This window comes from Notolepis coatsorum (genome assembly GCF_963971535.1).
Source record: "Notolepis coatsorum genome assembly, chromosome: 9".
NCBI classification, from domain to species: Eukaryota; Metazoa; Chordata; class Actinopteri; order Aulopiformes; family Paralepididae; genus Notolepis; species Notolepis coatsorum.
Window position 1 is genome coordinate 75,380,427 of NC_140173.1, and position 13,325 is coordinate 75,393,751.

At 44.0% G+C, this 13,325-nt stretch overlaps 1 protein-coding gene across 1 annotated transcript in view; it reads right to left on the bottom strand.

The window, feature by feature from the left end:
* Nucleotides 1-638: 638 nt before the first annotated feature.
* Nucleotides 639-13,325, bottom strand: part of ttc7a (tetratricopeptide repeat domain 7A) — a 109,136-nt gene continuing 96,449 nt past the window's right edge. The window contains 1 exon segment of the mRNA XM_084321919.1: nt 639-1,523. Coding sequence (XP_084178045.1) covers nt 1,305-1,523 — 219 coding nt within the window. The 3' untranslated portion in view covers nt 639-1,304.

The window sequence follows — 13,325 nt, forward strand, 5'->3', positions numbered from 1 at the left end:
GATGAATCACCTACTGCACCAAACCGAACCACGGCTGACAGTAACACCCCTGAGGAATTATCTCACACCAATGCACACACATGAACACACATACTGTACATGGAAGTGGATAGTAATATAAACAGGGACACACACATCATTCCTGATGTGAGTTGGAATGATATGGAATGACACAAGAATGTCCCTGACAGAAGAGGTGGGAGATCTAAAGAACATTCTGGTAATGTTAGAGGGGGAGTGTTTGTGTGTGCGTATGTGTGTGCGTGTATGTGTGTGTGCGTGTTCTAGAAAATTCAGATCAGAAAGTAGATCAAAGGGACGATCAAAAAGACATCAAAGAAATAAGATGCTGAAGTAGCATGGCTGGTATGATTGATAAAATATACATGTGCGCATGTACACAATATATGTGGGATATATTTCCACATACTGTATTATGCATCAATACACAGCCCAACATGCACCCGGCACATCTCCAGAACATCATTCTGTAACCATTAACCAAAATACTATGTATGTTCGTTGTAGATGTGTAGTAGAGTATTGGGACAGTGAGTGAAGTGTCCCAATACACAATGCCTCAGGCCCCCCCCCCCCTCGGTACCCCCCCCCCTCTGCCCCCAAGTGACACTGGCACAATGACATTGACTGCACTGCACTAGTCCGTACTGGCTCTCTGCACACTTCACTTTATATATATATATATGTATTTTATTTGTATATGTATTTTATTTATTGATTAATCCCCCACTGCACTGTTTTCGTTTCTTGTCTGTGTTGGTGTTTGTTTACTGTGAAAAAAGAAAGAATGCATACACTGTATTGCTGCAACAATTACCAATGTGTTTTACACAAATGGCTCAATAAAGGAATCTGAATCTGAATCTGAATCTGAATCTGAAGTTTGGTCTTCTAGACCATGTGTCATTGTTTTAACATGAAAGCCAAATAATGCTCTTTTGCCTCAATCAATTCCAATCAAATCAATTCCAAGGAAACTTCACTGTCCCACTGATTACACTGTTGACAGTATATATAAATATAATGTGTACAGTATGATCATCCAGCCATGGACCCTACACCCCTTGCAAAAACATATAATGGTATTTCCATCATACCATATCATTACCGCTGGCATCATGATTTACATTGGATTATACCATGGTATTATTTAAGTGCAAAAGTGGTTATCATTATAAATTAATTATACAATGGCAGATACCATGGCAAAAGTGAAATGACCATCAAACTACCATGACACATTGTTTTGTAAGGCCCCCTCCCCATCCCATCCTCCCAGGCCCTCAGAGCTCTCTGGAGATGATGTCGAAGGGTCGGATGGGGCAGGTGGCCTCCAGCTCCAGGGCAGTGAGGAAGCAGTCGGGGGCCTGGCTGGAGCCACGTGACTGCAGGGCCTCCCCCAGCCCGCTCCAGGCCTCGTGGGCCGTGCTGTGGGCCTGCACCGCGTCCCGGAGAACCTTCTCCCCCAGGGGGACTCGACCCGTCCGCACCAGCAACAGGCCCTGGATGGACGGGTGGGAAGGAAGGTGAAGAGGGAGAACGGGGATGTAGGGAGAGATGAGAAAGGAGGAAAAACTTTATGAACTATACAATGTGATGCTGTTGGATAAAATCCTGTAATTTCTAAATGTCAACTTTTCAGGAATTGAGAAACTCCTGGCAGGCACGTGCACACATAGAGCCCAAGGGGTGCTTGAGCACCTGCCCTTTTGAGCCTCATAAAAAAAGTGCCATTTAAAAAAAAATAAGAAAAAAAAAATATATACCGGTATATAATATATATATATATATATATATTTTTTTTTTGTTTTTTTTTGTTATGCATATAGACTGCCCTTCCAACTGAAAAATGTCAGGATAGAATCAAAATATTAGGTAAAGAGAGAGAGATGCCCCATATTCCATTGCAGTTTGCACGGCCTCCTCAGCATGCCTCTCCGCGGACCTATATATTTTATGCATAGCGTGGGTGGTGATGATGATGATGATAGAAACCGCTGTGGCGCATACAGTTGAATGCTGGTATTACACTCACTGAGGGACACGAAGAAGTCAAGTCCGATGGGATTTGGGAATCTCAAATACAAATCGGGATTGGAATAAAAAATGCATTTATATTAAACAATACAGAATATACAGCACTTCTTGGGGTCTGTAGGGTAAGCACTTATTCCCTCTCCCCTGAACATTTATGGAGATGTATGGGCCTTTTAAGTCAGTGATAAAAGTGTCTTTCAAGGATAAGTGAGCTCCTGCACTGATTATTATAGTTCAATATTTAATATTTGATCACCAAAACCCCCCAAAAAGCATAAAAAGGGGGCCCCCCCGCCCGAAAAGGGCCCTTAAAAATTGGGCTTGCGTGCTGCGCGCGCTCCATTACAACACACACAGGTATAGTGCCTTTTTTAGCCTTTGAGCACCTGCCCCTCTAAAGTCCTGTGCACGTCCCTGACTCCTGGTGATGGCTATTCTAGCTGAAAGCTATCGCTCGCTCTGTTGGTTGGTCCACAGAAGTGTCCCCACCCTCTAGCGGCCACAGTTTACACCCTAGGAGACTGACATGGAGGTCAAGTGTGTGTGTGTGTGTGTAAGGGTGTGTGACAGTGGGAGTGGCCTATCACAAAAAGGGTATGTGACAGTGGGAGTAGCCTATCACAAAAAGGGTGTGTGGCAGTGGGAGTGGCCTATCACAAAAGGGATGTGTGGCAGTGGGAGTGGCCTATCACAAAAAGGGTGTGTGACAGTGGGAGTGGCCTATCACAAAAAGGCATATACGTTAACTTATCAACACATCCGCTTGACAGCGCAAAAAATGTGGGAAGCTTGTTTATATCAAAGCGTTTACCTGTTTATCTTCTCACCCACAGAAAAGCTTTGAAAGCGACGGCATGTTTAGCTTTCGCTGCATTCATGTTGGCTTGACATGTGGTTTGTCACTAGCTGTGTAGTAGTGTAGGGTGTGTACAGCTCACACCCCGGCTTCCACCTGTTCGACCTGTTGCCATCGGACAGGCGTTACAGGTGCATCAGAGCCAGAACAAACAGGCTCAGAGACAGTTTCTTCCGCAGAGCCATCACCACCTTGAACTCTAATATGCACCAATAATTCACCCTTTCCCCCTCCTCCCACATTGTGCAACATCCTACCCCTCAAGTGCAATATCCACAGTGCAATACCCACCCACTACCGTCTGACACTGTGATTGTTATTTTGTATATTGTTGTTATTTTGTATATTGTACAGTATTGTAACATTGTTTTATTACATTAGTATTTTCTGTTTCTCTCTTATTACTTGTGTGATTTTATATTCCACTACTGCACCTTAAGTTTGAGTCCCAAATCTCGTTGTATGCTAAATCAAATATAATGACAATAAAGTACAATCTAATCTAATCTAATCTAGCCAGTTAGTTTTGCAATAGAGTGAGTGAAACAAGGCCAACCATCAGCCTTGATGTAGGAAGCGTTGCCCTGCTTCTTTGATTCTATAATAGGTCATGTTCCACATGTAAGGCAAGTACAAGTACACCAAAACAACAACAACAACTTCAGATTTACACCAGCAGGTATGTGAACTAGTTTGGCGAAAGTAGTCGATGAAGCTGTGGGTTGCAAATCCTGACATGAGGGGCAGCACTGCTGCTTAATTTAGACTGTCTAAGGCCTGGATCAGACAGAGCGCTTTTTAGCAGTGGGGGCGGCTTTTTGTGTTGTTGATATTTTGCAAGTGAAAGCTGGATAATGTGGATAATGACATTCCAGGTGATGATTTTGGGAGATGCAGATAAAGGCGTTGCTCGATGCACCTATGATTTGAGTGTACGTTCTACAAAGCATCTCTCAGAATGTCCCTCCACAAGATGTCCACATACCTAATGAGTGAGTGAGTGTCCACAATTTGCCACGTATAACCCAGCAGTTTTTAAGAGTCATTAAACCATGTATTTTAGATTTAACTTTTCCATGGAGAGACCAGATTAAACTAGCAGATGGTGGCTTTTTACAGAAATTCAAATCTTGGATTATTTCCCCCAAATCAGTAGATGAGGACTAATGAACAATGAAAATGTATCTGGACAAACACACATGCACGCACGCACCCACGCTGGCACGCACGCACACATGCACGCTGCTTTGACACCCGAATTTCCCCAAGGGGATCAATAAAGGATCTTATCTTATATATATATAAACATAGAACAAAAAGTTTTGTTCAACATTTGTGTCTGGTAGATTATTTCTCTGTTGTAACAATGCTCGTTGGCAATACATTTTATACTGTTGGAAAGCCTGTTTATTTACCTTTTAAATGGTGCGCCATTTGTAAGGAGCATGCATTTGTGGGATGAGCAGCACAGCTGAGTATGTGGGTTGCGCCCAAAACTTGCCAAATCTTATTCAAACTGCTTATTCTGCAGTTGCTATTGACTCCTGTTTTGTGTTGTTTGGTGGATTTCCAACGGTATAAAATGTATTGCCAAGAAGCATTGTTGAGAAATAATCTTCCAAACACAAATTTACGAACTTTTTGTTTTATGTTTATATATATATATATATATATATATATATATATATATATATATATATATATATATATATATATATATATATATATATATATATATATCAACTGGCAGACAGCTGAGGTGTCCCAGGTGTGCCATATTGGCTCACTTTTCTTTAAATGGTTTTTGGTTTTCAGTTTCAGTTTGTTCTGGTGGGAGAAAGACTGCACGTTTTGTGTTCTGCTTATGGACTTTTTGTTGTGTTGAATAAAAGACCATTTTGGTCACATGCTACCATTTCCAAATCAAATGTATATAATCTGTATTATGTTTCATCATGAATGCATGAAAGGGGGGGGGGGTAGTTTTTTGATGCTTTGATCGTCACCAACGGCATACGTTTTGGAGTACGTTACACATGGTCGCAACTCGCAACGATCAATGTGAAATCATGGTTGGATCAATGCCCAGTACTACACATTCCCCTCTGCACAGTACTACACATTCCCCACTGTCCAGTACTACACACAGGGCCGCCTGGGAGAAATGCGAGGCCCTGTGCGAGATTTAACGCGTCAACATATTCTTAAATAATAGCGCTGCCCGAGGCGGGGCATGATACAGTCAACATATAGCAAAAGAGAGAGCGAGAGAGAGCTCCCGTTCTACAGTCAATATACAGTGTACAGAGAGAGAGAGAGAGACACATTGGAAAGAAATTGAAATGCTATTTGGCCCTAAACAGAGAGTACACAGTGGCAGAATACCTGAGCACTGTGACTGAAGATCCTTGAGCACAGCCTAGCCATCGAGAAAGGCCGCCATAGGCAGACTGTGTGTGTTAGAAAGAGAGAGAGAGAGAGAGAGAACATGTGTGTTTGTCATGTGTGTGTGTGTTAGAGAGAGACTAGAGCATGTATGAGAGATCCAAAAGGACAAAGATCAACACTTAAATCCAAGAGAGAGAGAGAGAGAGAGAGAGAGAGAGAGACACATTGGAAAGAAATTGAAATGCTATTTAGCCCTAAACAGAGAGTACACAGTGGCAGAATACCTGAGCACTGTGACTGAAGATCCTTGAGCACAGCCTAGCCATCGAGAAAGGCCGCCATAGGCAGACTGTGTGTGTTAGAAAGAGAGAGAGAGAGAGAGAGAACATGTGTGTTTGTCATGTGTGTGTGTGTTAGAGAGAGACTAGAGCATGTATGAGAGATCCAAAAGGACAAAGATCAACACTTAAATCCAACGAGAAGAGGGTCTATACCAGAGAAACCAAAGCAGCAAGGAGCCAATGGCCGACATCAGCTAAATAGGCTAGCCAGGTACTGTGACACCAGGCCACACACAGCTTTGGCCAACGGCCCAACGCTACCCAAGCTACACAAACGACCAAGACATTCACACACAGCACATGTCGTATCTCCAAATGTTGTGAAGTAGCATATGTTTTGCCTGGAAAAAAACATCGTTATTAACAAAACATTCGGGAGGGGAAGGAAGGAAGAGTGGGGTAATGTCATGACATTTTCATTAATCTTACCTGCACAAAAGGAACGCAGGGCGAAAGGCCGCAACACAGGTCTCCACGTTGACGAAAGGCCTCTCGCTGTCGGGACAAATAAGCTATGGCCAGAGCCTTGTCATGGTGCAGGCCCGACTACATCTTCTAGCTGTCAAAGATGATGTCGTAGTCAGAGTGCCAGAACCCCCTGCTATTCTCACGGCTAATGTCAATGGTCGTAGCACAAGCTAACAGCTAACTCAAGGCTAACTGATAGCATCAAACGAACGTTCCCAGCCGAGCGCAGCCGGCAGTTAACGTCGAAGCTAAACAGCTAACTGGCTAACAGTTAGCTCAACCAGGCTATCGCTAACCATTGCTCTAACGCAGAAGCAAGCTATGCGGCTACATACAGCCAGGTGCTGACACCAGGCACACACCGTTAGCTACTAGTAGTACTACAATAGCTAGTCGGCCAGTTTAGCTCCAGAGAGAGAGAGAGAGAGAGAGAGAGAGCGATGTCCACGGCGGGAATAGAATATAGTTAATAGAATAGGTTAAAAACTCACCAAACGTCCAAGAGGATGGAGACAACCGCGTGGAGTTGACGAAGTTCATCTGCCAAACGACCATCCTCTTCATCTTGGCTGCATGTCTCTAGGTTAGCTAACGCTAGATAGCCTTTAGCTAAGCTAGCTACTAGCCGACATCATCATCATGGCTATATCCCGACTGCATCATGACAAGGCTCCGGCCATTTGTCCCGCCTTTCGTCAACGTTCCTTGGTGACCGACCGACTGATAATGACCGACCTCTTTCTTCGTCTTGGCTGGCATAACTAAGCATAATAGTCAAACGCAGCTGACTCACGCGGGCGTAGTGTACTACACATGATGTAAGTAAAACCACTCCCTTCGTTGAAACCAATAGTGTGTCTGCTGCAGAACCCCAGAGGCTGAGCTCCAATAGTGAGTATATCTGCAGACCCAGGAACAAGTCAGACACATTCTACAAACGTGGTCTAATGTGAAATATATAAGCATATAAGCAAAACTAGATTTTATGTCTGTGATGAAAAAGGGCCTCGCGGGAAGGGGGGCCTCGCAAAAAAAATAAAAATAAATAAAAAAATAAAAAAATAAAAAAATCGAATTTTTTTTTTTTTTATTTTTTATTTTGCGAGGGCCCCCCTTCCCGCGAGGCCCTGTGCGACCGCACTGCTCGCACACCCCCTGAGGCGGCCCTGACTACACATTCCCCCACCTGATTGTGTCAAATCAAGCAATATGGCAGGGGTGTTGAAGAAAGCAAATGAACAATATGTTGACTTGAATTGTCTTTATTTTCATTGCAGTATACTGTATCAGGTAATTGTAAAAATGATCTTTCTCTCTCTCTCTCTCTCTCTCTCTCTCTCTCTCTCTCTCTCTCTCTCTCTCTCTCTCTCTTCTCTCTCTCTCTCTCTCTCTCTCTCTCTCTCTCTCTCTCTATATATATATATATATATATATATATATATATATATATATATATAGTTTTATAAGTACACACTATCGTTAGTTTTTCTTTTTCTTTTAAAGTCTAGTATATATTTTTATTTCAGTTAATTAAAATGATTTTTCACATCTAATTTTAGTTTTTAGTTTTTAGTTTAGGCAGTCCCTGATAGGGTGGTCTGGGTGCATGCAATGAGGATCCCTAGTGTGTGTGTGTGTGTGTGTGTGTGTGTGTGTGTGTGTGTGTGTGTGTGTGTGTGTGTGTGTGTGTGTGTGTGTGTGTGTGTGTGTGTGTGTGTGTGCTATGTGCATTCATGCATCCATCTATATGTGTGTAAGTGAGAGAGAGAGAGAGAGAGAGAGAGCGAGAGAGAGAGAGAGAGAGAGAGAGAGAGAGAGAGAGAGAGAGGGAGAGAGCTGTGATGAGAGAGAGACAGAGAGAGAGAGAGCTGTGATGAGAGAGAGACAGAGAGAGTGCAAGAATGTGCAGGACTGGCTGTTTATGCCTATGTGAGTGTGTGTATGACAGGGTGTGTTTATGCATTGTGTGTGTATGTGTGTGCGCGCGCACATAGGGGAGAGTGACAGTGAGGGAGAGGAAGATATTATGCATGAGTGGCTGTCTGTTGCCACCCTGTGTGTGTGTGTGTGTACATGTGTGCATGCGTAGGGGAGAGTGACAGTGAGGGTGATGAAGATATTATGCATGATATTGGCCACCCTTTGCACGCGCACGTATGTGTGTGTGTGTGTGTGTGTGTGTAATCAGCAGTCAGTGGTCAACGCAATTGGGATGCTGTGTGTCTGGAGAACCCAGTGAAACAGCCTATCACACAACTGACCAGCATGGAGCACGCATGCACAGACACACGTACACGCGCACGCACACGCACACGCACACACACACACACACACACACACACACACACACACACACACACACACACACACACACACACACACAGCTAGCCTGAGGTTAGACAGACGAGTCTTGTTATGCAGGCTCTGCTCACAAGCTCCAGATTAATTGGGCTGAAATTCACAGAGCTGTCGAGAGGCTCTGACGCAATCACCACCCTGCACCCCCCCCCCCCCTCCCCTGCTTCCTTCAATCTACCCCCCCCCCCTCTCTCTCTCGCTCTCTCTCTCTCTCTCTCTTCTCTCTCTCTCTCTTTCGTCTCTACATCCTCTCTTTCCTGTCCTTTGCTGTGAGGAGATAGAAGATGATGTCAGGTGGTGTCACAGGGTGTGTGTGTGTGTGTGTGTGTGTGTGTGTGTGTGTGTGTGTGTGTGTGTGTGTGTGTATGTATATATGTATGTATGTGCATGTGTGTGGGCGTACATGCCTTTTAGGGGTGTGTATCTTACCCTCTCAGACGATTCCATATTAATCTCATTACATGGGTCTGTGATATGATACAGTTAAACATGTATCTATACAGATCGATAGGGCACTCATTCGGTGTGATTCAGCGCCGGTTCGATAGGATACAGTCTAACTCAAAGTGACATGGTGTCCCACATTGTAAAACAAGCCTCCTTGGACAGTCAGTATTCTATATATATATATATTTATATATATATATATTTATCAAATCTTTTTTTTTTTTTTTCACAACACAACAATCAAAACACAATATAATAATACGATAATACAAGGGACACCACAAGACCATACTTCAACAATATTAACTACAATAACGATAAGACATTCAGAAATAATAAAAATAACAATAAATAGAACAAAAACATACGGCAACAGTAACAGCACTAATAATAATACAAAACAAATAATAAATACAGATCTAAACTTAACACATTAATTGCCAATAACGAGTATTCTCGTTATTGGCCGCCATGCGTTGAGTGACAAACTCGTTGTTATGATCATTATTTCTTTTATTCGCTATTGGCATTCATAATTCATCCAGGAAGCCTCCGGGAGCCAGCTGGACCCTGTCTGATATTGCAACGCCTCAATACCGCCGCCTGGTGGATTTCGGGCGAGTTACACTCCACTCTAAACCGGAAGTGGCGCTCGGTGCATCTGGGAAAAAGCTCCGCAAGAGATATGTTACGTGGATCAAGATACACACCTCGAGTGCATTGGATCGCTTTCGAGACGCAAGAATCAATATGCTTTCGGCGTTTATTGCGTCATACAAACGAAAAATGGATCTAGCAGATCGACGTCAAATAATTGGAATTATTTTTCTCCAGACGCATCGGCCAGAGGTAAGAGGAATCTAACGTTATTTCCAGCTCGATTGTCCATTTATTTCATTTCAATCTGTCCGATCAACGTATGGTGTCTTACTAAAGAAAGCCATTAGTGACAATCAAGGAATCATAAACGACCCCCCCCCCTTTCCATGATGGAGCATAATGTATAGCGATCATATGCATTTGAAATGTTTAATATAGCGTGTATAGGGACGAAACGTCAATCGATAATGTATAATACGCGTTGGGGCCTATAACGCGCATTCTAGGAATTACTGCTATACAGTCTAAAAACATACTTATATTCTCGATGGTACTAACACGACAATGTATGAATGGAAAAATATAACGTTCCCACATCCGGAACGATAGATACCCGATGTTGAATGGGCCATAGTAATGTCGATATAGCTATAATATTTTAAAAGTTATAGCCCTGCAAAGAAGGTGAGCCACTCCATAGGGTTACAGCGGTGGCAGAGAGTGGTAAAGATGGGCATACTGCATGGCACCCAATGTGTTAACTAATAAATACAAAATACAAATATACCAAACAAAAACACACCACAAACACAAAAGACATTAGACATTAGACAGACATTCCTCCCCCTGCCTCCCAAGACCCTTCCCCAGGACCAACACCCCACCCCCACTCTGCCGCTACATGGAGCTTTTGACCAACTCGGCCGCCGCAGTCCATATTTCAATACCCGCCTGTCCCACCTCAACCACCCGAGCAGTCGATATCTCCAAATAAATAACGTCCAGCAATGTCATGGACTAGTGAATTAATGTGAGATTCTCAGGTTCTTTCCATCTCATAGCGACACATTTTGTGGCTGCTGTAACGCCTGCCAGAATAATACTTTTCTGTTGTATGGATGTTGGTAGTGAAGACATATCGTCCAGAAGCAATGCTGCTGCCGTGAGTGGAATCGACATGCCACAGAGTCCAGCCGCCACAGATTACAGTATTCTATATCTATTGGAAACACCTGATGCACAGACAGTTATTTCACTGCACCCGCTGACGATGGCCAAACACTAGTGTTGACACAATCTGTATCCAGCTGCTATATTAGCTTAGCAAGTTAATTCATCTATTAATTTAGCTAATGAATAGCCAGCAACACATTTTAGCCATCATGCTGGGTAACATTATAGACAGAATCTGGTTTAGTAAAAGCCTTTGTTGATGATGTAGCCTAGAGTAGCCATCAGTAAGTAAGCTAAGCTAGCGATGCTAATTCTCCAGCACTTGCTAATGTTTAGGTTGTTTTGCGTCATCTTTATGTTAATGAGTTTAGTATCAGTTTGACGTTATGGTCCGTGTGAAACTGCCATCTTGTGTACACCTGAACTGTCAGTAACCCAGCCTGGTCACGCTGTCCAATAAGGGCATATCACTAGCTTGCGCTAGCCAGAGCTCTACAGGCAAATGGAGAGGAACTAAAGGTGGCCAAGCCATGGGAAGAGGGCTTCCGTAATCTATCGACAACCCAGGTAACTCCACCCTTCGTTGCCTCTCATTGATCGAAGCCCTGTCTTGTTATGTGCCTGTGTTATGTTCAGTAAAGCTCAACTTTGAGAGCAAGTCAGCAGGCAATGTGAGCTGAGCTGTAACACATGGCTTGTTAGCCAGCTAGCCCCCCACTACAGAACTGAGTGCATGCCTGCATGGCTAGCCCGCCACTACAGAACTGAGTGCATGCCTGCATGGCTAGCCAGCTAGTCCGCCACTAGAGAACTGAGTGCATGCCTGCATGGCTAGCCAGCTAGTCCGCCACTAGAGAACTGAGTGCATGCCTGCATGGCTAGCCAGCTAGTCCGCCACTACAGAACTGAGTGCATGCCTGCATGGCTAGCCAGCTAGTCCGCCACTACAGAACTGAGTGCATGCCTGCATGGCTAGCCAGCTAGTCCGCCACTAGAGAACTGAGTGCATGCCTGCATGGCTAGGCAGCTAGTCCGCCACTACAGAACTGAGTGCATGCCTGCATGGCTAGCCAGCTAGTCCGCCACTACAGAACTGAGTGCATGCCTGCATGGCTAGCCAGCTAGTCCGCCACTACAGAACTGAGTGCATGCATGCATGGCTAGCCAGCTAGTCCCCCACTACAGAACTGAGTGCATGCCTGCATGGCTAGCCAGCTAGTCCGCCACTACAGAACTGAGTGCATGCCTGCATGGCTAGCCAGCTAGTCCGCCACTACAGAACTGAGTGCATGCCTGCATGGCTAGCCAGCTAGTCCGCCACTACAGAACTGAGTGCATGCCTGCATGGCTAGGCAGCTAGTCCGCCACTACAGAACTGAGTGCATGCCTGCATGGCTAGCCAGCTAGTCCGCCACTACAGAACTGAGTGCATGCCTGCATGGCTAGCCAGCTAGTCCGCCACTACAGAACTGAGTGCATGCCTGCATGGCTAGCCAGCTAGTCCGCCACTACAGAACTGAGTGCATGCCTGCATGGCTAGCCAGCTAGTCCGCCACTACAGAACTGAGTGCATGCCTGCATGGCTAGCCAGCTACGCCGTCTCTACTCCTGTCTCTCCTCTCTGTCTCTCCTCTCTGTGGCCTGTTCACAAATGACATAAAAAGCTGCTCAATTGGGGCTATTTCTGACTGCATTGGTTTGTGACGGATGTACAGTATCTATTTTGGCAGGGTGGCCAACTTTTCAGAAAAACCTTGGAGTGAGATCTGATGGCAGTTGTGTGCTCGCTACAAGACATTTCTGGGGCCCATTGGGGTTGCCACCACATGCTGAAGACATTTATGTTTATACATTTGTGTACTTGAAGTAAAGAAACATGACTATTTCCAGCCATCTTAAGCCATACAGCCATTCCCCCAGAGTATCCTGCATTCTCTTTAGAGGACATTGTGTCTCAAGTCTTTGGGTCACGACTCACAAGTCCAAGTCAAGTCTCAAGTCTCTTTTGGGAATAATGTGTTTTTAATCCGCTGTGCATCAGGTTAGAAATAACCGCTGTGCAACATGGTTACTTCTAGGATCTAGGGAATGCACTTTGTTTTGCATGTTAATTATCTCTGATTTATCTATTACCATTTAGGAAATATGTTGAATGCAATCATTTAATGTATTATCTTTGTATCTACATTAAGGTATCGGTAAGGTCACTTTAAAATATCATACTGCACTGCAATATGGAAACAAATAGTTTAAAAGTTATTCTGTAGCAGCCTATCCATTGTTGCCTTCATATATTGCTACCTTGATATGGACATGTAGCTACCAAACCACTTGATATGGACATGTAGCTACCAAACCACTTGATATGGACATGTAGCTACCAAACCACTTGATATGGACATGTAGCTACCAAACCTCTTGATATGGACATGTACAGTAGCTACCAAACCACTTGATATGGACATGTACAGTAGCTACCAAACCACTTGATATGGACATGTACAGTAGCTACCAAACCACTGGCTTTAAGAAGGACACTACATTTCTTGTATTCTCCAACATGACAATATGACACCCCATATAATATGATTATTCCTAAATAATCAATGAACACAATCTTACAAAGTAAAGAATTG